We start from the raw sequence: 25,096 nt of genomic DNA, 5'->3' as shown, positions 1-25,096 counted from the left end.
AATATTATATTTTCTTATTTCAAACAGCTAGTTAAAGGCCTTCAGCAAGAGCTGAATCGATTATATTCCCTTTTCTGTTCCCGGAATCCAGACTTTGAAGAGAAAGGGGGTAAAGTCTCAATAGTGTCCCATTCCTTGGGGTGTGTAATCACTTATGACATCATGATGGGCTGGAATCCAGTTCGACTTTATGAGCAGCTGCTGCAGAAGGAGGAGGAGCTGCCTGACGAGCGGTGGATGAGCTACGAAGAGCGGCATCTTCTTGATGAGCTCTATATCACTAAACGGCGGTAAGAACCCACCCGAGCCTTGGAGGGAGGCTCCGTCATGGTGGGATTGTTAATGCTCGCAAGGGAAAGCCTTACTTAGGCTACAGAGATGGCCGTGGTTAAGAACACAGGACTTTTCGGAGGACCAGAGTTCAGTTCCCAGCACCACCTCAGCCTGCTCACCACCCCCTGTGACTCTAGCTCCAGGGAGTGCTGTGTGCACACAGGGAAACAAGTAGTTAAAATCTGGAGTAAAAGCTCTCTGCTTCATTACCTCAGTTTACACTTGCATTCTCATCTTTGTTCCTCCTCTGACTGATTCGAGTCCACGATGAAAAGCACTGATTTTGATAGTTCAGCACTTTACAGAAACAGCTGACTGACGAACTTTTACTCACAAAGTGTTGGCTTTGTTTTACTTTTAGAATAGTTGTCTCAAGATGCGACCCTGGGATGCTGTAGATGAATATTATGATAGCAAAATGATTTTTAGTCTTGGAAGAAAATGGCATTTTGTCAGAGGCAGGCAGATTTCTGAGTTTGAAACCAGACTACAGAGTGAATTCCAGAACATTCAGGTCTACACAGAGGAAAAATCTGTATTTTTTAAAAAATACAAAGAACGTAAGTTTGACCTGAATTTGATTCCCAGCACCTATGTCAGTCAGCTCACAACCGTGTTGGTTCCAGCCACAGGAGATGCAGCGCCCTTTTCCAGCTTGTGCAGGCAGTGCAGTCACATTTACACACACATACACGCACGCACGCACGTGCGCGCGCACACACACACGATTAAAAATGAAACCTACAAACATTAAAAACCAAGCATAGTCATGATGCCACATGCCTGTTAACCTGGCCCTTGTTAGAGTTAGATAGCTCAGAGTCAGCCTGAGCTAGGTGAGACTGTCTTAAAATAATCAAGGAAATACATGAGCAAGTCTGTATCAGAAAGTGAGCTGTAGCTTTCTTGAGAAAGAAAGACTAAGCACGTGTGTTACATGTGAGCAAAACAGAGCAGGGCACTAGAGTAAGATGACTCAAGTAGCCCTCGGCAGAGAAGCGCTAAGCTGCGGCTTCTCATGTAGTGGACAGACAATGGCAGCTTTAGAAATTAAAGTAGGTGGGCGCAAAGCCATGAAAAGACCTATAAAATTCTTTACTAAATCTAGAAAAGAGAAAGACTTCTAAAAAACACTGAGCAAAAGAGGACAAAGTATAAATTTTAAAGCTATGTAGACTAGGTAGGTAGGTAGTGATTACGTATGTGTCACGGGGTAGTGGGAAGGCCATCATTTGCTTCATAAAGGAGTAAGCCTCTAATTCAACGCTGTTGTGTTTGTGGTGAAACTATAAATGTGTACGTGTGATCTCATACTGCCTCCTAGGCTGAGGGAAATTGAAGATCGGCTGCATGGATTGAAGGCGCCATCCGGCTCACAAACACCTGCCTTAAAGTTTAAGGTAAATGAGCTTCTCCTTGTCTCAGAACCGCTTGAACGTCTGCGTATGGGTCGGGAAACAAATGGGGGTCTGGTCCTGAGTGGCTACTGAGCATGTATGTGCGCTGGCGCGCTCTGAAAGAGCAGCACAGACGAGATGGTCTCCCAGCGCCGGGATCTAGCAGTGCCCGTGCCCTGGGCAGCGCCCAGAGCAGCAGTGCACCAGAGGGCGGCCTTCCCTTGCCTGGAGGGCTTTACAAGGATGAACACTCGTTCCTCATCTCAGTTTACATTTGGCCATATCAAAGAAAAAATAATAAAAGTACGGAGAGGAGAAGTCGAGGCAGATGCGTGACATGGTTGCTGGGCAGAAGTGACAAAACTGGGTCCGCAGCATGCAGATAACGAGGGTGAGCAGGACAAACCTGGGTCCGCAGCACGCAGATAACGAGGGTGAGCAGGAGCAGCGTCAGCGCACACAGTCTGGCATCTCCCAAGACACGGCTCGCAGGCTCAACTTGGCTGCCATTTTCAGGACTTGTCAGGGCTGAGAGGAGAAGTGCCTTCTCTTGCCAGGGACAGAGTGAAAGCAGTCATTAGACTCCTTTAGACAGTGCTCGAGTGAAGGATCGGGTGTCAGCACTGACCGCACTCAGGACGAAGGCGTTCTTACCTGCGTCGTAGATACAAGATGGCATGGCCTCTCACCCTTAATCTCTGCTGAGCCAGTGCGCCACATTCCTGCTCCTGCTGTGTCTCTCCTACAGGACCTTAATGTGGGTTAATAAAGCATGGATGATAGAGGAAAGAACTACACTGACCCTCTGGCCTGCAGTTCTGTAACTGTTATTTTTGTGAGTATAGGGAGTGTCTTTGTGTAAACCACACGTGTGCCTAGTGCCTGCTGAGGCCATGTCTGGTACCAGAGCTTTCTGTGGGTGCTGGGAACTGAACTGGGGCGCTCTGTAAAAAAGTAGGTGCTCTTAAGCACTAAGCCATCTCTCCAGCTCCCCACACAGTTTGTCTTTTAACTTACACATTTAAAAAGCTCATTGTTGACGGCAAGTCCTTGGCCAGCACGCACAAGCCCCAGGCCTAGGACTGCCCAGGGGATGAAATGGTTCATTTGAAACGTGCACTTAAAGAATATGATCTCAGGGTTATCCTGATCTACTGTGAACTCCAGCTGTACCAACACTGCCATGTGTAATTAATGCTAAAACTGTTAATGTATCTGGTAAGTAAAGTAAACTTCTCACTAGAGAATTAGAACGCATGTTTATTATGGCCATAGCTTTGGTACCACGTGATTAGAGTCTGCACTGTAGTTGAGCTTCTTCTGATACAAGCCATACGTAGCTTAATAAAGACCTCTCATTGTATTGAGAGGAGAACAGAAGTCCAGATTAAAGAGGAGTATCTAAGAACCGGATGAGTCATGCTTGGGACCTAAGGGGTCAGAGGAGAGCAGAGGGTTCTCCATGTGGATAGCCATCAGATGCCTGACTTGAGAATGCTGCTGTCCATCCTGTCTCAGCCGACTTTTGAGAGCACTGACAAGTGTCAGCGTGTGAGGCACACAGTTACACGTTGGTTTGCCTGTGGTTTTGTCCTGTCTGTTAGTGATGTTAGCCAAGCTGTTTACTCATGTCTGAGTAAATCGGGGGCTACACTCAACACCTAACCTTCCTGTTTTCAAAAATCTTTGATGCCGAGATGGCTCGGCAGGGCTGACTTCAATCCCTACAACCCACATTCAGGTAGTGAACGTTATACAACTGTCCTCTGACCTCCTCATGTGTACACACATGCCCCTACACACACATACAGATCATACATGTACACAATCAATTATTTTTCAATCTTCTAATTATCTTACGGTTATAAGTAAAGCAGTCTAGCCTCTGTGAGAGAACAGTGCCTCTGCATGCTTGTCACGCAGCAGCCATCATAAGCGGTACGATATGAGAGGACCAATTTTCATAGTTAGGCAGGGACTAGCCAGTCAGGAAGCATTTTGCATAGAATGTCATAACTTTCTCTTCTCACCTATTTTTGGTATGTTGCGGGGAGGCTGGTGTGAGAGTGTGAGTATGTATGTGGGTGTGTACATGAGTGTGTATGTGTCTGGTGCCTGCACTTGAGTGTGCAGGTGTTTGCCCAGCCTACATAAGAGATCAGAGCACAAAGCCAGATGTCTTCCTTTGTCTCCTGCCTTGTTGCCCTAAGACAGATTCTCTCATGCTATTTTGACTGGATGGCTGGCTTGTAGGATTTCAGAATCCTGCTGCTGCCCCACTACTCTGGGGCTACAGGCTTGTATAACCACACCCGGGGTTTACTTTTTTACATGAATTCGGGAGATTAACATTTAGGTCCTTCTGCTTAAAGAGTGAGTGCTCTTACCCACTGAGCCAATCCCTCACCCTTCTTTATCTTTTGAGGCAGAGTCTTGCCAAGTAGACTAGGCTAATTTCGAAATTACTGTGTGGCCTAGGCTGGCCTCAAAGTCCCAGTCCTGCCTCAGTCTCATGAGTGTTGGGAGTACAGACATGAGCCACGTGTGTGGCTTGATTTTTCTCCTTCCTCCAGCCCTTCTGACTTTATAGGAGAGCTGGATTATATCCTCTGTGTCCATTCTTTGCAGTGCTTTTCCTTGGGCTGGGCACAGCTAGGTGGTAGCATATACCAGAGCTCCAGGTTCAGGAACATGAAGGCACCATTTCAGAATATTCATTCAAAATAAATATTCATGTGTGTTGCTTCATTCTAAAAAGTCAATCTGTGGTCTTTTTGGAAAGAGTTACGGGTGTACAAAGTTGGAGGCCAAGACAGTCACAATATAGTTAAGGAGATGTGATGGGATATTAAGATTAGAATCTGACTTGCATGATGCCTTTTTTTCTGGGTCTTTCTTTCACCCTGTCTTCTAGAGTCCCCTTCCTCCTGCTGACTAAATGTAGAACTGTCCATGTTCTGAGCACAGCCAGGCCGGCTCATTCACTTTCTTGCCACTACCCGGATGGGGATGGGGATGTAGTTGTAGATGGGGAAAGATACAGTTCTGTACCCCTGCTCGGCCACATACTACAGAGATCTTGAACTTATGAGCAGAAATAAGGCTTAGCGACAGTGGAAGTGCACACTCCAGAAGTTGTTCTCATCCATCTCCTTCCAGGAACCGTGGCCAGCTTCCATGCTCGCATGTCCCCAATGGGTGACAGCTGTGCTGCCCTCCTTGGGACTGTTGCTTGCCTTGTTTATTTTAAGAGAGTCCCCCCCCCCAAATCAGTAGTATCCCAATTTTGGGGAATGTCCACACACTACTACCAGGTTAAGCCTCCCCAAATATGGGTTAAGTTCTGTTCTGAATTAAGACTATATTCCTTAAGAGTCCGATGTTACTTAAAGAGTGAGATCTGAATGTTGTCATCCCATGTAGACTTTCTCCTACACCCAGACTTTCTGTCTTATCTATTTTCTCAAACATCCTCCAGTACCTGTCTCTCTGCTTTAGACTACATGAGTATCAGTCTTGTCCCCAGCACTGATGCCCTAGCCTGCGCTGTAGAAATCCTCACTGTCTTGTACCGGCCTTGGCCTGCTGCACCTCTGTAAAACCCTCAGAGTTGGAGGCTCCCCCTTCTTGGGAACAGCAGTGATCTTGATCCGTCACACACATCCTGGTTCAATGTGTGCCTGTCTAAGATAGAAAACAGTGGCATGCTTCTCCTCACCGTCTCCTTTCCTCAGCTTTAACTTGTTATGTTTTAAATTAATCAAATTATTATAAGATAGCTGATGGCCATAGTTAGTGTAATGTAGGCAAATGTACTTAGAGGTGATGTTATTGTTTATACTTTATTATATAACATGTTATCCTCAGATTCTATTGAAAATAACACTCCAGCTTTTGCTAAATTTAGGATGGCCTTTTTTTCATTTTAGGTTGAGAATTTCTTCTGTATGGGATCTCCGCTAGCAGTTTTTTTAGCATTACGCGGCATCCGACCAGGAAATACCGGAAGTCAAGACCACATTTTACCTAGAGAGATCTGTAACCGCTTACTAAATATTTTTCATCCTACAGACCCAGTGGTGAGTTTCAGCATGAACTTCCTAGATAGTGAGCTGATGCTCTGTGAGAAACCTTGCCAGGTACTGTGCATGAACAAGGAAATTCATTATCTGGCTCATTGGGAAAGGTTGTGTATTGGTTCATTCAGAGTTCATGAAATAAAACGTTGAGATGGTCTCCTATTGCACTGGTAACATCAGGGACCAGAGTGGTGGTTGTTAAGACACCTGCTGTTCTTGCATAGAACCTGGGTGTGGTTCCCAGCATCCACATCCCATGACTCCTACCCTCTGTAAGTCCAACTTCAGTGAGGTCCTTCCTCTGGCCTTTATGGGCACTGCATGCACATGGTCCACATATACATGCACCAACTCTCTTTAAACAATTATAACAGTAATATCCCTGGACAACTGGACAGGAGGCAACGCCGACTAGACTTTAAACATGAGGCAGTTTTAATCTTGGTGGCCTGTGAACAGTAAGATCAAACTTGCTTCAAAGGCTGGCCAGAGAGCTTGCCATACACCTGTCCGCCTGAGGTCACTCCTGCAGCCCACCTGATAGAAGGCGGAAAGCAATTCCCAGAGTGGACCTCTGTGGTCGACACGTTACAGTGCTTAAACACAAAATTAAACATATGAGTAATAGACTTCAAATGTCCTGCTTTAAGTAACGTTTTTCAGAACAACAACATAAAATTGACATAAGTCTGGCAGTCCTCTTACCCCAAAAGCAAGGAAGGAGGTAAAGCCATGCATTTAGTTGAGTGAAAGTGTAAAATACTCGGGTTTTCTTCAGTTTTGTACTACCTTTGTTTTTTTACCGTCTCTTAATGTAAGCACATCACGCTGTTATGTCCAGGTGTTTAGTGAAGCTGAGGGGTTGTTTATAGACGGACACAGCCTTCAGGCTGGAGTTCAGCCCCGTGGTAAAGTGCATGCGTAGCTTGCAGGAGGAACCTGGTTTGGTTCTCTACCGCACACAACGAATCTGAATTGGCCTTTATTGTAATTGTGTGGTGTCCTTTGAAAGACCTGAAGCTGGTACCAACGGAGCTTTAGAAAGCCCCCTGTGTCTCAGCTCACAACTGCCCTGTATGAGAGAAAGCCCCAGCGAAAAGCGGAAGTAAGCGTCTGCCAAGTGACCGCCCTGCGAGTGTGAGGCTTAGATGTGACCACAGTCACGGCAGTCACTTCTGAGACCAGCATGGCTGTGTGACCAGCATGGCTGTGTGACCAGCATGGCTGTGTTTCGCTTCACCCAGGAGTTCTGTCTTCTTTGAACATCTCAAATTCATCTTTCTGTGTCTGGTGCTGGGATTCGAACCCAGAGTTTCACACGTCCTAGGCGGGCGTCTTGCCAAGCTGCTCTGCTTTATCCTAATGCTCTCGTAATGCCTTGTGCAGACCTGCATCAGCCAGGTTTTACAGACTTGCTCTCCTTTCCTCTAAGACAGCGCTGAGAGCTTTGTGACATAACAAATGGCCGTGGGTTGGTGACAGGTGAGAATCTGAACCACACCACTACTAACAGTTGACTTGCTAGATGCTTCCCTTCCTTGGCTTTCAAGTTAGACTCTTGCTGGAGTCACGTGTTTGAAATCAAGTGTAATAAGGTCTGGGCCGTCATCCACTTCAGCTTTGTGAGTCTGACAAAAGTCCTGTTAGATCATGTCAGAATTAGTAAAACAGTCTTTTTCTCTGAAAATGAGTTAGTAGACACTGGCAGTCAAAGCTAACTCAGTTTTTGTTATTTTTCTTTTGTTTTCATACTCTCATTATTAGGGACGTGTAATTAGACAGCCTCATATATTAACAGAAATGTTTTTCAAATAGCCATTTTTAAAATTCTTGCTCTAAGATTTTTATTCAACAGCTTTAGGGATAAACATTTTACTAAAATCCAGAAATTGTGAATTAATGTCATGTTTCTTTGCATTTTTAAAAATCTAGGCCTACAGATTAGAGCCATTGATTCTGAAACACTACAGCAACATTTCTCCAGTCCAGATCCACTGGTACAACACTTCGAACCCTCTACCTTATGAGCATATGAAGCCAAACTTTCTCAACCCAGCAAAAGAGCCTACCTCAGCTTCAGAGAGTGAGAACATCGCAGCTATCCCGAGCCCTGTAACCTCCCCAGTCTTATCTCGGCGCCACTATGGGGAATCCATAACTAACATTGGCAAAGCGAGCATACTGGGTACGTTGCTCATTCCTTACCTGTCACCCCTTCTGCATGAGCTTCCCTGCTGACTGAAGCAGATTCTCTGACATCCTCTGACTAGACTGATGGAAAAGAAAGGACATTCTGTTGCTCCTTACAGTCTTGGCTCTGTGACTTGCTGAGGGATCCTAAAACTGCTGTTTTATTGCTCTTCTGCATTCTGGGAGCATCAAGGACTCCGATGTCCTCTCAAAGTGAAATTCTTTAGTCCTTTTGCTTCCCTAGGCAATAGGGATATTCGTCTCTCCTCGAGTAACTTTCTGTGCCAGCATAGCACTTGAATTTGCCCTTTGTTTCTGACAGTGTCCTCTTTATAAGTGCCACAAGATGGCACTCTAAGTAGGCCTGAGCTATCAGACTTGCTTGCTAGTTGATGTCATGTGCAAAGGTTACTAGTGGCTTTTTATAGCATAAATTTAGTAAGACGTATACCCATTAATAGTAGGTAGAGTCCCCATGTCAACAGCATGGGTCTTTTGTTAAATATGTTTAATCTTGCCATATACTTCATTATAATGAAGATTGGGATAAAATAACACCTTGGTTGCCTTTGTTGTATATTCCTCTATCTGTAGTTTTAGAATTTATACTTCACTTCTTTTAAACATCATTCTTACTTGAAATCTACAGTAAAATTGGAGTATTTTTAGGTCCCCACCCTGGGGAAGAGTGAGTAGGGCTGAGTCCCTCTGCAGTCGGCTGTAATTCTGGGTGGTGCCCTCCAGGGTGCCGTGAGCAGAGTCAGCAGAGAGCTCAGTCAGCTGAGTGACCGACGGCCCTGTTTTGTGCCATGCAGGGGCTGCTAGCATTGGAAAGGGGCTTGGAGGAATGTTGTTCTCAAGGTTCGGACGGTCCTCCACACCACAGCCGTCGGAGCCATCTAAGGACTCAGCGGAAGAGGAGAAGAAGCCTGTCTCTTCACCCTCCACCACCACCGTGGCCACGCAGACCCTGCCGCACAGCAGCTCCGGCTTCCTCGACTCTGCATGTTAGTCCCACAGTCCTCTGCTTCAGCTCCCTGCTTTATCTCCAGCTCGGGAGGGATGGGGAGGGCGGGCAGAGCAGGAACCCTGTGATCCACACAGGTCTTAGGCATTTTAAAGAAAAGGTAATGTGTTTTAAGAATGTTTTCTAGGGGGGTTGGGGATTTAGCTCAGTGGTAGAGCGCTTGCCTAGCAAGCGCAAGGCCCTGGGTTCGGTCCCCAGCTCCGAAAAAGAAAAAAAAAAGAAAGAATGTTTTCTAGGCATAAGTAAATTAATTTTAAAAAAAGAATATTTTCCAGGCAAGTGTAGTTTTAGTGTCTGCATTGGCAAGTTGCTAGATTAGGACTCTCTGGCACAAGGGTCACAAGACGCTAGGGTAGGCCCCCTAGCTTCTACAAAGTACAATTTTATTAATACGTCTTTAAGTTTCGTGTCACTATTGATGTGTCCTCTCTCTGACAATCTGCTCTGTCCTGCAGCTAACCACACACTCCTATGCAGCTAACCACACTCTCCTATGCAGCTAACCATACTCTCCTATGCAGCTAACCACACTCTCCTATGCAGCTAACCACACACTCCTATGCAGCTAACCACACACTCCTATGCAGCTAACCACACTCTCCTATGCAGCTAACCACACACTCCTATGCAGCTAACCACACTCTCCTATGCAGCTTTATAAGCCCTCCAAGGCAAGGCATTCTATTGGGTCCCACTCTGTCTTCTGTTCCTGCCCTGGTTACCAATGGATAACAGGGGGTTCTATGAGTAGGTACAGGAAGCATTAAGGTGGACTTTTTTCCCAGTAGACTTTAATTTTTTTAAAATTAAACTGTACATAACTGTAAAACACTGGTTTGTCTGTGAACTTTTAAGTGTCCAGTAATAGCACTGACACTTTGTGTCTTCCCATCTATGGTAAGGAGAGACAAATGCTAAAGTACCCACTCCCTTTGTGAAGCTGACAAGAGAGGGACTCCTCCAACCCTTTTAACAGACTCCATTGCAGTTACTGGGAGCTCTGTGTTCTTATTGTGTCTGCCACCCTGAATTTTGAAATGTCCAGCAAGCAGACTGCTCTGAGTGGCACCCAAGAGGCTGCCCAGCCTGTGCACACTCAGTGCACCCCAGGGGGAACAGGCAGTGGGCGGGGCTGGCATCCTTACGTGGGCAACAGCATCTGTCAGTCCTTTCCAGTGCTCAAACTGTGTTTGCAAGTCATTAGGGCCATGTGTAAACAATTCTTTTTAGATGTTGGTATTTGTGTAAAGCTCACTTTTCTTCTGAGTTCTTAGTGATTTTTTTCTTATTTTTAGTTAGAAACATGATTATAAATGTATGAACTTTAGTGTCATGCAGTAATCAAAATAGTTAACTTCTGAAAAAAATTATTTTGGTGGAAATTTGTCACATGGCACTAAGTTAGGGTTCTTCATGATCTTATCAGTGCATGGCCGTGATGCTGGGGAATGGGAGGGTGCACACTGGGGCCAGACGTTCCCAGAAACAGTGACCCCCAGAAAAAGGAGTGAACACATATAGAATCTGAGCAGAGAGACTCCGTTCTGTTCTAGGTACTGCTCTAAATGTAGAAAACAGAAATCATCACACAGGTACCCTCAGACCCAGACCCTAGCGTGTACCGTCCATGCAGCCTCTGATCCTGCTTGACTACACCCAGTCATGTTGTGTCATGCTTGCATGTTAAAGCTTTGCCAGTCTTCATGTTAAATTTCACCTGTGGTCTCAGCTACGTCTGAGATAATCATGAGTCTCTATTTCATATAGTCACCTCTAGACAGGGACTCCTGATTCTTGGACTTGCCTCAGTAGTGAATTCTTCTGTGTAATCCTGACTTTTATGCCATAATTGCTATCTTGCAATCCTGAAACTCTCTCTTCCTTAAATCTTTGTGGAATCTGGCTGTTGTGATCAGGTGCCTGGGCCTCCTCCCTCCTGCTCCCTTCTCACACTGCCTCAGCTCTTCCGGACAGCCTCCCTTCTGAAGCCACTGTCTCTGAGTCTCATTATCTGAGGGTAAGGAGGACACAGCCTGAATTTGTGATCAATCTTGTCTTCTCTCTGAAGAATAAATCCTGTCAGGTGTCCTTTATTTTCATCCACTTGACACATCTTACATAGCGGTTCTTAATTTCTTCTGAAAAGATCTGGCTTATCCTAAAGCATTTTATGATTTCATTTCTTGTGTTCCTGCTAGGTGTTTTTTTTGTTTTGGGTTGGGGTGTGGGGTTGTTTGTTTTTTGTTTGGTTTGGTTTTTGGCCTCTAGGTTACAACATGAATTAGCACTTAGTGTGAGGAGTATCTGAGCTATTACCAGACTCTGACATTCCATTTGAGGATTGAACTGAGCTCCTATTTCCATGAAGGAGCCCTTGACAGAAGCCTAGAGGTGAGCTCCTCTCTCTGTGTGCTGGGCTTAATCAGCTTATTTGGAATGTGGCTCTTAACGATTGGTCACTGCGACACTGAAGGCCGTTTGTAACTAGCAGCCTTGCCTTTACAGCGTCTTGTTTGTTTTTCTTCACAGATTTCAGACTTCAAGAATCGTTCTTTTATCTCCCACAACTTCTTTTTCCGGAAAATGTAATGCAGAGTAAAGATGATAGCCTCGGTATGGTATATGTCAGGAGTGGCTCAGTACCCTGAAAATGCTCTCCCTAGAGATCCACTCAGGGAGAAATGGGATCGGCTCCTCTGAGGGCTGCCTCAGTGCTCCCACTGCAGACTCTGTGCTCCTCACAATGCTAGAGTTCATGCCCAAGTCAGATGCTGAAACACAGCGTTCCTACAGAAGAAGGACTTGAGAGAGGAGAGGGCGTAGGCCTGTGTCTGTCTGCTGTACTGTCCTCAGGCCTCAGGCTAACGGTTCCTTTCATGTCTGTACTTAGCCATACAGTTCCCTGCCACAGAGAACCCCATCACCCACACTGCTAATGTCTGCCGTCCGCACCTGGGCTGGGGTCCGCCATAGCGTCAGGTCATTCCACACAGTATGCAGTGTCCCTCACGGGGGTGGGGGTGGATTTTTAACGTAGTGATACTGGTGCAAAGGTATTCCCAGTCTTCCTTCCCAGCATATCCTGAATCTGTCACTAAAGACTAATCTTAACAATTTAAAATTACTTTTCCTACTAACTTCTCATTTCTTCTATAGTTTCTCTTTGGTGTTTTTCTTTTTGATAGTGAATTCTATCTTTGCTATTTAAAAATGTGTTCAGGGTTTTCTTTGTTATTTTAGCCACCTTTAAATTTTTATGCATCTTTTTCAGTTATCAAGCAAACATACTACTAATATAGTTCCTAAACGGCAACTGAGGGTAACAAGCTGACTCCGTTTTTACCTCCAGAGCAGAGTTTAGAGTGGCCTAACTCAGTGGATTCCCCTCCAGAAATTATCTGATATAAGGATATCTTCAATTGGTAGTCATAGACAAACATTTCCATTAAAATAATTCGTATTAGACTAGAGAAATAGCTCAGTCGGTAAAGTGCTTATAAGAGAACCTGAGTTCAAACCTCAAAACACACTTTCCAAAAAGCTGGGCACTGCAGGGTACACCTGTAATGCCACTGGGGCTGGGGAAGTGGGATCGAATCCCTGGGCCTCTCTGGCCAGGCTGACCTAACCTGTGAGAGACACTGTCTAAAATAACCAACCAAAGGCCAGCCCTGGAGAACTGACTCCCAGGGCACCGTGCAGCCTGAAGGTGCGCGTGCGTGTGTGCGTGCGTGCACGCGTCTGTGTTACAGCACAGCTGCTTTCTCACTCTTCCTCTCCACCTGCCCAGGAACAAAGGTCTTTCTGTTTTACATTTTAAGACATTTTACATTTAGCTACCTGAAGCATGAAAAAAGAAAAGGTGATTTTATTTTCTCCTTCCCCCATGATCCCAGTGGGCTAGAGAAACTAGGAGAATCCATCACCCTCTGCAGTCCCAGCAAGGCCTGGAGTGATAGTAACAGGACAGTCGGTACACGTGCATCAGAGCCTGCTTTGACCACAAGCACGTTGTACAGCCGTGCAGCGGGGCTGCCAAGTAGAACCTCTCCCTTGAGAGTCTGTGAGCCACATGAAGAGAGGACGGGGACACAGCCCACTCAACTCACCCTGACCTTCCTTCCTTCCGAGCCAGCAAGATGTGCAGTGGCTGCTCTGAGGGCCCAGAGGGAGGTGGGAGAATCAGCAAGTTGGTTGGGGAAAGCTGGCTAGAGGTGGACGAGTGTGGCAAGATCACATAACAGAGTAGAGCAGCTGCATGATGACAGTCATTTAGGACAGTCCAGTCATAGCTTGTCAAGAACAAATGTCAGGACCTTCTTAGAAGAAAAAGTGTCCCTTTGACTTTAAAAGAGTTTCAGCAGCAGAGTTCTGGACTAGAGCGGTACATGCCGCAGCGTTAGAGTGAATCCTCACGGCCACGTGCCTGCCTCTTCTCTTTCTTGTAACCTGCTTCATCTTGATGATTCTTCATCATGTTTGTGAATTCAGTTTTCTCATCTTCATAGCCTGGTCTTTGTGGGTCACTGTGCCTTCAAGTCTCATGCGAAGGCCCACGGCCTACTAAAATAACAGATAAAGGTGTTCTACGTAAATGCACGTGGATTTCAGCAAATTTCTGACTGACTTAAATGAAAAGCTTAGAGTTAGAAGACCTTTGTAAAAGGTGCTGTGTCGGTGGTCCCTACAAGTGTTTGATAGCCTAGCATTCTGCCTCTTCTGAACGCTTCCCTAGGCAGACACGTACGTACGCTCACAAACCGGAGCCCTGTGAAGCTGCCATTAACAGAGCATTTGTTTAGGATCATTTTCTAGAGCGGTACTCCTTATGTATAACTCCGCCTTTTACTTTTGACGTCTTTGAAGTGAACAAACAGATTAATTAGTATCCAGTAGGGCCATGAGAGATCTTGTGCAATATCAGATGGCTCGTGGACAGTTTTAAAAGAGAGCCTGAGTAGCATAATGCCATTTTTTAAACATTATGTATTGTGTGTGTGTTTGCAGTAAATTCCATATATATGAGCCAGACGACACCTTGTGGACTTGGTTCCCTCATTCAGCCTTTATGTGGGTTCCAGGAATCAAACAGGTTGCCAGGCCAGGTCTGCTGTCATTACTGTCATTTTCCAAGTGTGTTTTTCTGAGGATCCATTACGTTAACCCGTTGAGATTTGATGAGAGCCTTGAGCTGTTCATTTCTCTCCAGTATTGCAAGGACTCTTTGTAGGTTTTGGAAAGTCGTAATTGGATTCACGGAATTGTTGGAGGGCAGCAAATTATAGGTAAAGCCCTTCCCGCCACAGGCTCTTCCTCAGTTTAACTGTTCCAGTTACACAGTGGATTCTTTTGAATACGTCAATGTCCTGGGCACAGGCTAGCGCCCACTTGATAAATGCAGACTTGGGGAGGGGTGCCATTAAGGGAGTCGGCCTTATGAGGGGAGGAATGCTGTTGGGCTGTGAGGTAATAATGGGTATAATCTAAACACTAAAACGTGATTGCTGTGGAACATATCCTCACAGAAGCGAGTCTTCTGTAGGGCCTCCCTAACTGAGGAGGCCCTACCCACTTCCCCGGAAGTGCAGTCTTCAAGGAAGACAGATAAGAAACAGCCATCTAAGACTTAAATGGAGCCCCCTTTTTTGAACTCCAAAAAATATGCCACAATAGCAAGCAAACTGATTTGACTTTCTTTCCTTCCTATTCTTTGCTGACTTGGGCGCAGGGACAGACTGCACAGTAGGACCCTGGCTGCTTTGGCTTTCCCAGTGTCCCATAAGTTGAGAGTGAAGAATGTGACAGCTTAAGTCACTCCCTTGACTAGGTTTTTCACCCCGCTGTCTCCCGCCTGCACCAAACACACGGTAACCGTCACTTAACTCTTGTCTTGGCAGTGGAACTGGAGCACAGGATCGACTTCGAACTCAGAGAAGGCCTTGTGGAGAGCCGCTATTGGTCAGCCGTCACGTCGCACACTGCCTATTGGTCATCCTTGGATGTCGCTCTTTTTCTTTTAACATTCATGTACAAGCACGAGCATGACAGCGAGGCAAAGACCAGCCTAGATTCAATCTGAACTCTGGACGGATATGAATGGCCCAAAACTTTTCTGTTAAAAAATGTGTCAAGACATGGAGATTCCAAGGTTCCGGTTTTGTTAAGGGCAAGAAATATTTTAATTTAAAAGCACTTTATTTTATTTTTAAAAGAGAAAAAAACCACATTTTCAGTTCTAAAGGAGTTATTTATGTTTCTGTCATTTTGATTGAGTCTAGCAGAGCCCCTGCAGAGAATCACCAGAGTGGAGTGTGGTGGGCTTAGGTGAACTGCATGAAGGCAGCCATCACAACCCAGTTCTCCAGAGGAGCCTAACGTAACGTATTAACCAAAAGGCGTTACAGCGCTGACGTGCCTGAAGGCCAGTCCACTCTGCAAAGACTACAAGGGGGCATCGTGGCTTCTCGATTCTGCAAAGGCTTCTGTGCCCACAGTTCCTTTGAAAGAAGAGTATAGCAGATTTTAAATGTCCTAAATTTAACTTGTTTTGAAAAGCTAATGCTAAAAAGCAATATTTGAACTACTGTACTTATAATTTATCATCCCTACTTACTTCAGTGCAGGAAACATGCTTAATGTCTCTTTTGCCACATCTACTCTGTATCATGTTGAGGCTCCTTTTTCTCAAAACTCCATCTTTGTAAATGAGTAGCTGATCCTGTGGCGTAATTTCAGGGGGTCTGGGGGGTTGGGTTTTGTTTTTTTGTTTTTGTTTTTTTGGTTTTTTGGGGTTTTTTTTTTTGTTTTGGTTTTTTTTTTGTTTTATTTTTCATTAAAAACATGGTTTCACACAGCACTAGTTCAATTTTTTTTTTTAATGATATCTCATATACTTCAGAGAAAGTTAAATGTTCTCAGCACAGGGACTCCACATTTGTGTTTATTGGATTCTCTGTATTAGAAAATTAAGAAACAGCTTTGGACTAGAGAACATGATGACTTGAAATATATAAATATCTGTGTGCCAAACAGCTAACACATGTGAAGGAGTGGGCCGCCGCTAACATTTACTATGGAAAGGAAAGGAAAGCATGGTGACTCGGGCACAGGAAGTGGACACTGAGGCACTGGGGTTTTTCTGGGCTGTAGATGTTTCCACCGTGCTGTCCCGTCCGCTTGGAGCGCCCAGCCGTCTGTGTATCCGCTTCCTGAGGTAAGTGAACACATTACCACGTCACGTGTTCGTACACCGAGGCACCAGTTCTTCAAGTGCCTTGTATTAGATTACACAGCAAATGGAGAGAGTGTGGCTTAAAGCCAGGCCATATTCTTCCCTGTGCTATTTAACGATGTCACTCGTGAGTGACCTGGAGAAGCCTGCAAATGTTAGTAGGTTAGAAGATGGCCACGAAGCCCAGTTTTACCTAACAGATACCGTCCAGATTCTTACACTCAGACGAGGAGTTAACATCAAGGGAGCAGTAGCCATTCCTGCCGTAGCCAACACTCACATCTGGTGGCTCTCCATAGGTTCCACTCAAGGTGCTGTCTGTCTTGTGTGTGAAGAGCTTTGCAGCTTCCGGCAGTCCTCAGCAGATGGGAGCAGAGCTGGTCAGCCCACATGGCCCTTGCTGCTCTCTCTCCAGGGCGGCAGAGCCTGTGGCTTTCTGTGGTATTACCCCTTACCCTCAGTGCTGCCCGCTCCTCGGCGGCCATCGAATTCGCACAATAGACGGCACTTTTTTCTAGTGCCTGACAGTTCCAAGGCTGTGTGACCAAGCATGTGGCTGACAGAGGCACCTTTGCTCTAACGGCCGAGACTTAGCTAGTGGGGCTGAAGCGCCATGTCTGAGTTTGGAGGTTCCAGTCACTCGGGTCAGCTTCATAGCCTGTTTATTAGCAGGTCTCGCTTAACTCTCAGGAAAATTAGGCCCGTGTCCTATGCTGTCGTTAAAGGTGGTTGAGCGTGTGTTGTTGATTATCAACTGAAAGGAAGAGCGTGCCCCTGTAAGCAAAGGAGTGTGTCCACTTACTTTTCCTCACGTGCCAACAGTCGGATTTCACTGAGTTTCTGTCCGCTCTGGAGAAGAGCAGCATTCAGACCCCCGTCTGTCAGAAGCAGATGCTCTGTGCCTCTGGACGCTGCTCTCAGCCCCTCGTCTCATCAGTAGCAGCGGCAGTTTTGGTCTTAGAGCTCTCGTCTCCTCGTCTCTCCATGTAATCACGGGATGTGCTTGTATACACTAAAGTAATATACAGAGTATGTGTCATTTTGATGATTTAGAAGCTAAGTCAGTTACCAAGTAACAGTTGGCAACTTTACTCCAGCAAGTACTAAATCGGCCCCAAAAAGTCCTGATTTTGATTCTATTAAAATTCTCCTCTCCCTGTGTTCACACTGTGTCTCTTGTGTACTGGTCACCCAAACTTTAACCCAATTAGGCTGGACGAAGGCTCTGTTTGGAGTTAAATCTTATTCTTCCTTTAAAATTGGCCCTTCTGAGGCTTTTTATTCCTCTTTCAGCAGTAATTGCTCTTTTTTTGGTGCACTTTCCATATAATCCAATATTAAGTGTATCTCAGGACATAATTACAAAATGGCACTGGCTTTCTAAGCCTTGAGAACCTTAGACTTTATATCAGAAAGTTAGCTTTTGTGCTTGCTTCAAAGCTCTCAGACCCAAGAACTCTCCTCAGTCTCTCTCTCTCTCTCTCTCTCTCTCTCTCTCTCTCTCTCTCTCTCTCTCTCTCTCTGTGCGGCGTCCTCCCTTACTGTCAAGCATTCAGCGCGCCTGGGTCCCAGAACAGGGCAGCCAAGCTGGAAGGGCTGCTGAAAGCCCGAGGTTAGCCCTGAGCCTAAGGCTGGTTGAAGCGGGGGTGGGGCAGAGTTGGAGCTCAGCCGATGGAGTATTCGCCAAACATACATGGAGTGTATTGGAATTAATCGCCACCCGCACACGAACCCAGAACACACTTGTAATCCCAGCCCGTGGGAGGTGAGAGGATCAGAAGAAGGATCAGTTGTCCTCTGCTGCATAGTGACTTTGAAGCAAGCCTGGGTGGTGGTGTGCTACACAGACACCAATAGACATCTAGGAAAGAGATCACGGGCCACGGAGGCGGCTCAGTGGTTAGAGACAGCCAAGCCCAACGGCCTGAGTTCAAGCTGACTCCTGTATACTGCCCTCTGCCCCCTGTACACTGTCACAGTGTACACCTGCCCTCACAGGTACGTAACACACGTAAAGTGAGTGCAGTGTCAGCACCTGCAACACTGTCAAAGATGGCCCTCGTCGGTCACTATTTCCTTTGATTCTAGTGAATAAGGCATCTAAGATTTTGAGAACCTGACCAAAAGATCTTTAGAATGCTTTTGAATCTTGCACTAGTTATGGATACAGGCCGATGTCTATGAGGTGTTAGTGGCCAAGGCAGAGCTGAAAAGACAATGTACCAGTAGAAAAAACGAAACCACCAAACCGAGCTTGGGGTCTGTGCATTCTCCTTTCGCACCTTTACCCTGCTGCCACACAGACCCCAGGCTTCTGCCAGGAGCTGGGCCGCTTAGGCTGGATTTGAACCATGCAACTCAGGTCCCTCCTTACCCCTGTGCTAAATGAACACAAGCCCTGAGGGAACCTTAGTCCTGCAGTGGTGGTGACCTGAGATATGTGTTCTGTCCTGGTCTTCAGGGAATATTTTCAAAGAACCCTCAAGTTTCAGTTTGTGTGGATTTTGTATATCTTTTTAGATTTATATTTACAAGTGTTTCTGCCCGCATGACCAAAATCACATGCAAGCCTGGTGGCAGCAGCCATCAGAAGAGGAGGCTGCTTTGCCTGGAACTGGAGTTAAGAGATGGTTGTGAGCCAACAGGTAAGAGCCCCCAGTGGCCTTGACTGCTTTGCCGTCTCTCCAGTCTGGAGACTGTAAATCTCAGAGTCCTCTGCAAAACCCTGTTTCAGTTTCACATAGCAGCAAAAGTCATGAAAATAAGGTTTACAGGCTTAACAGGGGACCAGATGCACAGTGACGGGGGAAGCAGTGGGATCTCCAAGGAAAGACTGATCAAGTCTTAAAGCCAGAGCAGTGATAGTTTTCCTAAACATGGTCTACAGATATTAACATGTCTTGCCAGAGAGTCAGTGAGACATGGCAAATTTAGAGGTTCCTTCAAGCCAAGCATGATGGTACACACCTTTAACCCCAGCACTAGGAAGGCAGAAAGTGGTAGAGTTCAAAGCCAACCTGGTCTACATAGAGTTCCCAGCCAAGTCTGCACACTGAGACCTCATCTCAAAAAAAAAAAAAAAAAAAAAAAAAAAAAATGTCGGGAATCTGCTGTATTCAGTGCATTTCACAGCAGCCGGGTGCTGTTGGAAGGGGTACAAACTTCGCCAAAAAGACCAGCTTCTACTAAGGAAATCCTGAGCATAGATCATTCGTTCATTCTGCAGTTTCACCCCCTCATCTGACAAGGCAGTGAGCTTCCATCCGGCTCAAGTCACAACCTCCCATCCTGTTTTGTGCAGACAGCCTGTTTCAAAAGCTAATGGGAAGGGGTTGGGGATTTAGCTCAGTGATAGAGCACTTGCCTAGCAAGCGCAAGGCCCTGGGTTCGGTCCCCAGCTCCGAAAAAAAGAATTAAAAAAAAAAAGCTAATGGGAAATCCCTAAGGGTAGAAAGTGGCTTTGGGGTGGGGGACACATACATGCGCACCCCTCTTAGTCTTACAAGTGACAGGCCTAACTGCCTATAACTTGTGTCTGGAGTTATCTCCTTTACTCCTTCAGGCTTCGTAAAGAGAGCCTGAGCAGATCTGAGCAGACTTCTTTGCATGTCTGAGACACTGTACCAGGGGGCAGGGGACACACAACCCCAGGCAAACAGGCTTCCTTTCCAGTAGCACTTGCAAACACGGTAAGGAAGGAAATGAATGCAGCAAGATCGGCGTTTGCCTCTCAGTCCTCCTCATCTCGTGTTTGACAGCAGCAAGGTCATTCCCCAAACTTATACTGTAAGTTAATAAATGCAGCGTAAGTACCACGTGTATTTTGGAGACCAGGAAAAGCAGTTCTGCTGACTATTTGTACACCCCCAAAAATAGTCGGATAGCGTGAACTTTTCCTCAGCCTTTGAACAGGGCGGGTTCATGCTTAGCGTTGTCTCTTACCTTGTGTCTCCATTTATATGTGACAGAGTGCGGCTCTGTTGGGAAATTCCCCATAGGATGAGTCCACCTGGCCAGATTTCTGTTAGAGTAGGATTTAAAAAAGAAAAAAGTGTATGCTCAACCCAGGGAGGACTGGCATCGGGGCCACCTTTGGGCATAAACGGCTAGAGATTATTGGGGGATGTATATAGCGTGGCTTAGAGGTCTCACTGAGCCTGAGCGTCTGTGCACACTGAAGTACCTAGTTTACTTAGAATACATAGCATAAAGAACGTGCTTAGCAAACAGCTGGATTTAGGAAACGATGGGGAAAGCCTGTTAACGTTCAGTACTGGTCACTCTCCTTTCTGTCCTCACTGACTTGGATCCACGGCACTGGGTGACCAGGCATCGACACATCACCTGGAGTCCCATTCAAACTTCCCTTGGCGATGACCACACCCTCTCCTATCATCTTGGCCTTTAAACATATTAACTGATCCCACAAAAATTGCATGAAAGCCTAGCCATGTACTTCTGGTCCTCGGTCTGTCACAGTAAACCCACTCTGCTCTGCCGTGAGAGTTCAAGGAGGGTCTCCTTCCCCTTGTTTCCCCATCGGTGTCAGACAAGGCAAGCGAATCCTCTCAGACCCTTCGATTTTGTGGAAGCATCCACGATTCCTAGTTTATCTCTGCAGTGATCAGCTTGAATGGCAAAAATCTTGACATTTAGCTGGCATTGTCCAGTTCCAACTTTTCTGAACCAGAATTTAGTTAATATGCTTATGGAAATGGAAGGATAGTGGAGTCTGTCTGCTCAAAAGCTATGGCCACCACATCCTGCATCCTACCAGAAACTGGCCATCGTGTTCCTTGGCATCAGATGATGAAGTCCTCAAATGACACATTCGGATCTTACAACGCAGAACAGTCACAGCTTCGAAGGTAATAGTTCTCAAGTCTAAAGCCAACCCCCAAAGCCTGGTTGACTTTTGTCACTGGGAAGAGGGGACCTCAATTGAGAAAATGCCATCTGATTGGCCTACAGGAATATCTGTGGGCTTGTTTTGTTGGTTGATTGATTGGTTGGTTGACTGATTGATTGATAGATTGATTGATGTGGAAGGGAAGACCTAGCCTGTTGTAGACAGCATATCCCTTGGGAAGGTGTTTCCAGGAGTTACTTAAAGGGATAAATTTGAGCATAAGAGCAGTCCAGTAAGCAGTGTTCCTCCATGGCCTCTACTTAAGATCCTGCCTTGAGTCCCTTGTCCTCAATTCCCTTCAGGATAGATTATATCTGTAGGATGAGATAAACCCTTTCTTCCCTGAGTTTCTTTTATTCATTATGTTTATCAGAGCAACAAAAACCTAAGGCACCGTTATAACTTTTTTGAGATGGTTTCTATTAAGGAAAGTATGGAATTCGCTGGATTTGAAGATGATCTCTGGATGCCACGTGCCTTCTGCCTATACCATTGTAATGGTTTCTTCTTGCTGATGGTCTTGCCTCACCTGTCATTAGCTTCTCCTGTTCGGGTACTTACTACTTAGAGCCTATGGTGTCTCTATTTTAGTGGGAATAGAAAGCCAGCCATCAGAATACTGCCAGCCATCTCGGTTCTCTACTCCATGAATTTGGCAGCATGCTCAATCTGCAGCAAACCAGTGAGATCATCAGGTCGAACCACTGTCTCATTCACAGCTCATTTCGATCTGTTTTCTAGCTAAATCGTGGAGCCTTGTCTTTGCCTTGACAAATATTCCATATGCCTTTAATTTACTTAGAACTTGCCTCCAAGTTTTCGCCTTGGCCTTTGTCCTGCTTCTTGGTTGTACTAAACAAGGGAAGCATTCATTAAACACTACACTGTCCACATTCTTGTGTCCTTTCGAGTTTAGAACACAGGGTCTTTTGTTGCAGGAAAAAGAGGGGGGAGTTAAAGAATGTTCTAAAGCATGTGATAGCAGAAGACACATCACCTTGGAATGTCCACCACACTGCCGTACATTTTTAAAGTTCCAATTAGTTCTTCACGTGTGCCCAAGAAAGTGTTCTGGAACAAGATGATGAATACACTAATTGTTTTGGAATTGTCATCCAAAAAATGCCCACAGTTGTGTGTCAACACATACTTGGGTCCTAAATAGTTCAGTAACTAAGACAGGGTCTCGGCTTTTCCTTGTTGGGACCAGACGATGGTGGAAGGTACCCAGTTCATCAAGTTTTGGCTGACCTTTATGGAGTGGCCGTTTGCCAGAGATGTAAAAGATAACTTCAGTCCATTGGACAGTTAAAGATAAGGATCCTCCAGTTGGAACTCCAGAGTGCCTGGGTATGCAACTTTCTCCTCCAAATCTTCATGTTCTGTAGTCAACTAACAAGCTCCTCTTACACCTCGGATCCTCCTGCCAAAGCCTCCCGAGCATAGCCCACTAGAGAACTTGCAACCACAGTAAGTCTGGAGAGTAGAATCCTAAAATCTTGGGGCACCCAAAGACCAATGAAATCAGTGTCACTTTCAAGAAGTGACCAGCCCGAGTACTGGGGTCAGCAAATTTCCAGGCATGACCAAACTTGCTGCAAAAGCAAAATGAACGTCTGGGAAGAGAGCCAAACCTTGGGTGTCTTCATGCAGCGTTCAAGCCAGCTGACCTGAGAACTCTGGAGTGAGGCTCCATGGCTGGAATGCTCTGCACAGTGATGGCTAGGGCATCGTGGATGAAGTATACTGCAGATTCTGCTTCCTTGTGGCTAGCTTTTCAGTAGAAAGTTTTAACCCTTGATGGATTGTTTTTAATTTGCCTAAAATCCACATTTGAAATATTGCCAAACAGTAGGTATAAAACTGGATTCAGATTTCCTGTGGTGTTTTTAGGTATCAGCCCTATTTGCCATGAAGAATTTATAAGGCATCAGAATCACAGAGAAAACATGACCCGAATGGTACAGAGAAGAAACTGGAATCTTTTATTGATAGGTCTTATGTGGTGATTATCTCCCTAAATTATTAGTGAAATGCTATCCCAAAAGAATATATCAAAACTCGTTTGAATTTAACCTCTCCCTTAATGCTTGGTCTCATAAAGGTAAACAGCCTGGAGAGATAGCTTAGGAGTTAAGAGCACTGATTGCTCCTCCAGAGGACCCAGCAGTGATTCCCGAGACCCACATGGCGGCTCACTACCATCTGTAACTCTAGTCTCAGAGGATCCAGTGGCTTACAGGGTCACCAGGAAGGTGGTGCACAGACATACATGCAGCCAAGACACCTACACAAAATAAGTAACCAGAGTGTCTTTTGTCTTTTAACCCAGAAAGTCTATAAAGTTCAAATATCCTCAGATCCTTCAACTATTCTCCCCACGCAAAATGGCCTGTGTAAAAAGTACATTTTTGCAGAATGTTTGGTGCCCACAATATAAAGTAATGTAAATATCTGTTAATTAGGATTAAATAAGTGATGGTACTTCATTAAATCCGATTATAATATGACATTTAAAGGTGTCATAGTATTTTCCACACACAGCAGAACAATCACTAAGCCACATGTTTATTTGAAAAACAAATCTACAAGAGTGTGTATAGGTTGCGTAAAGTTTTTTAGAATATATGTCATTGGGGGGAGGGGTAAAAAAATGCCCCAGAGAAGTCGAGGATTTAGCTCAGTGGTAGAGCGCTTGCCTAGCAAGCGCAAGGCCCTGGGTTCAGTCCCCAGCTCCGGGTAAAAAAAAGAAAAGGAAAAAAAAAAAGCCCCAGAAAGACAAAGCGAAGTTAATTTTGCAAATCCTGGGGTGATGGCTGTACCAGCCAGGCTTCTCTGAGGAGGAACTAAGGTATTTCAAAGAAGGTAATCCGGCTGGCATGGGGGTTGAACCTCCCTGCACTCAAGGCATGAAACTGAGGCAACCTCGTTAGAACCACTGAGCAGCGCCCTGCTGAAGGCCAGTGTGGAAGTGTTTAGAATCACCCTCTCTTCCTGTGACCAGGAACTTCCAGGCCTTAAGTTAGCCCAGCCTCCAAGTGTTCATCAGGAAATCCGTCCTCCTTTCTCGTCACTCTGTTACTGTGTCGTTGTGGGTTTTTTCCCAGAGAACATTGTAACCATTTACACACTAACGTCTTCCATTGTTTTTTGTCCAGCTCATTTATGAATTGATTTGCTTACCTCTCCATCTCTTGGTCTGTGTTCATTTTGTTGGGAGATAGAATGAAAGGATGTTTCTTATTTGGATCATTCTATTGCCGGTCAAACCATGGTTTTTATTAAACAGCCTTGGAGGGAGCCGGAGGTCACTAAAGGCCATATGTAGGTTGTAGTTTCCTCTGTAGAAGTCACAATGGGTAGCCAGCCTTGTCCTGTGTACCAAGAACAGACCTGGAATCACTGGAAAGGAAAGGCAACGCCAAGGAGTAGACATCGACAGAACTTGCTGCAGTGTCCTCCCTCCTTAGTTCCCTTGTTCCTAACGGCTTCCCACAGCGTATCCCCCTCACCCCCCTCACCCCCCCCCAGCCCTTACGGTGGAGAATGACAGAGGGAGACACTGAGTCCTGGCCAACCTCAGACAACCTCCCTCAGACAACCTCTGGCAACTTAAATGTTAACAGAGTAGCTCTGCATGCACATCCAGCTGTGGAGTAATGGTTAATCTGTATGATTAAATGAAAAACAAAATACAATAAAGGAAGACACTAATGTCGACCTTTGGCGCAAGCACACTTGCGCACACACATAGGCACACAATAGTGTCTGAACTACAGATATCCCCATCGATAAACTTTGTATGCCTCTTCTCTTGTTAATGTATTGATAATTGTTCGTTCACACATAACTCTACCCCTAAACCTAAGAGTGACTCTCCTCCCCAACATGTTTAAACATGAACGTTTAAAGGGGTTTTGCACAAAGCTA

At 45.6% G+C, this 25,096-nt stretch overlaps 1 protein-coding gene and 1 long non-coding RNA gene across 12 annotated transcripts in view; one reads left to right on the top strand and one right to left on the bottom strand.

The window, feature by feature from the left end:
• Positions 1–15,879, top strand: part of Ddhd1 (DDHD domain containing 1) — a 66,556-nt gene extending 50,677 nt beyond the window's left edge. For 4 of the 9 annotated variants that reach the window (XM_006251773.5, XM_006251770.5, XM_006251772.5 and 1 more), the window contains 7 exons: positions 28–290; positions 1,658–1,733; positions 5,660–5,809; positions 7,742–7,994; positions 8,815–9,006; positions 11,556–11,639; positions 14,924–15,879. In XM_006251773.5, the coding sequence (XP_006251835.1) occupies positions 28–290; positions 1,658–1,733; positions 5,660–5,809; positions 7,742–7,994; positions 8,815–9,006; positions 11,556–11,639; positions 14,924–15,105 (1,200 nt within the window). In that variant the 3' untranslated portion in view covers positions 15,106–15,879. Of the gene's footprint in view, positions 1–27; positions 291–1,657; positions 1,734–5,659; positions 5,810–7,741; positions 7,995–8,814; positions 9,007–11,555; positions 11,640–14,923 lie in introns of those variants that run through there. The other 5 variants (XM_063274205.1, XM_006251774.5, XM_039093255.2 and 2 more) reach the window with 3 other exon arrangements.
• The window catches only part of LOC108352894 (uncharacterized), a 30,799-nt gene that overhangs the window by 4,282 nt on the left and 1,421 nt on the right, over positions 1–25,096 (bottom strand). The window contains exons 2-4 of one of the 3 annotated variants that reach the window (XR_001841293.3): positions 24,350–24,540; positions 8,015–17,269; positions 6,222–7,449 (exon numbers count right to left, since the gene is read on the bottom strand). This is a non-coding gene — a long non-coding RNA (uncharacterized LOC108352894). Of the gene's footprint in view, positions 1–2,136; positions 17,270–24,349; positions 24,569–25,096 lie in introns of those variants that run through there. The other 2 variants (XR_010058119.1, XR_005493897.2) reach the window with 2 other exon arrangements.

The sequence above is a fragment of the Rattus norvegicus genome, chromosome 15 (genome assembly GCF_036323735.1).
Source record: "Rattus norvegicus strain BN/NHsdMcwi chromosome 15, GRCr8, whole genome shotgun sequence".
Taxonomy (NCBI): Eukaryota; Metazoa; Chordata; class Mammalia; order Rodentia; family Muridae; genus Rattus; species Rattus norvegicus.
Note: the sequence above shows the minus strand (reverse complement) of the source record. Positions and strands in the feature narration are given on the sequence as shown.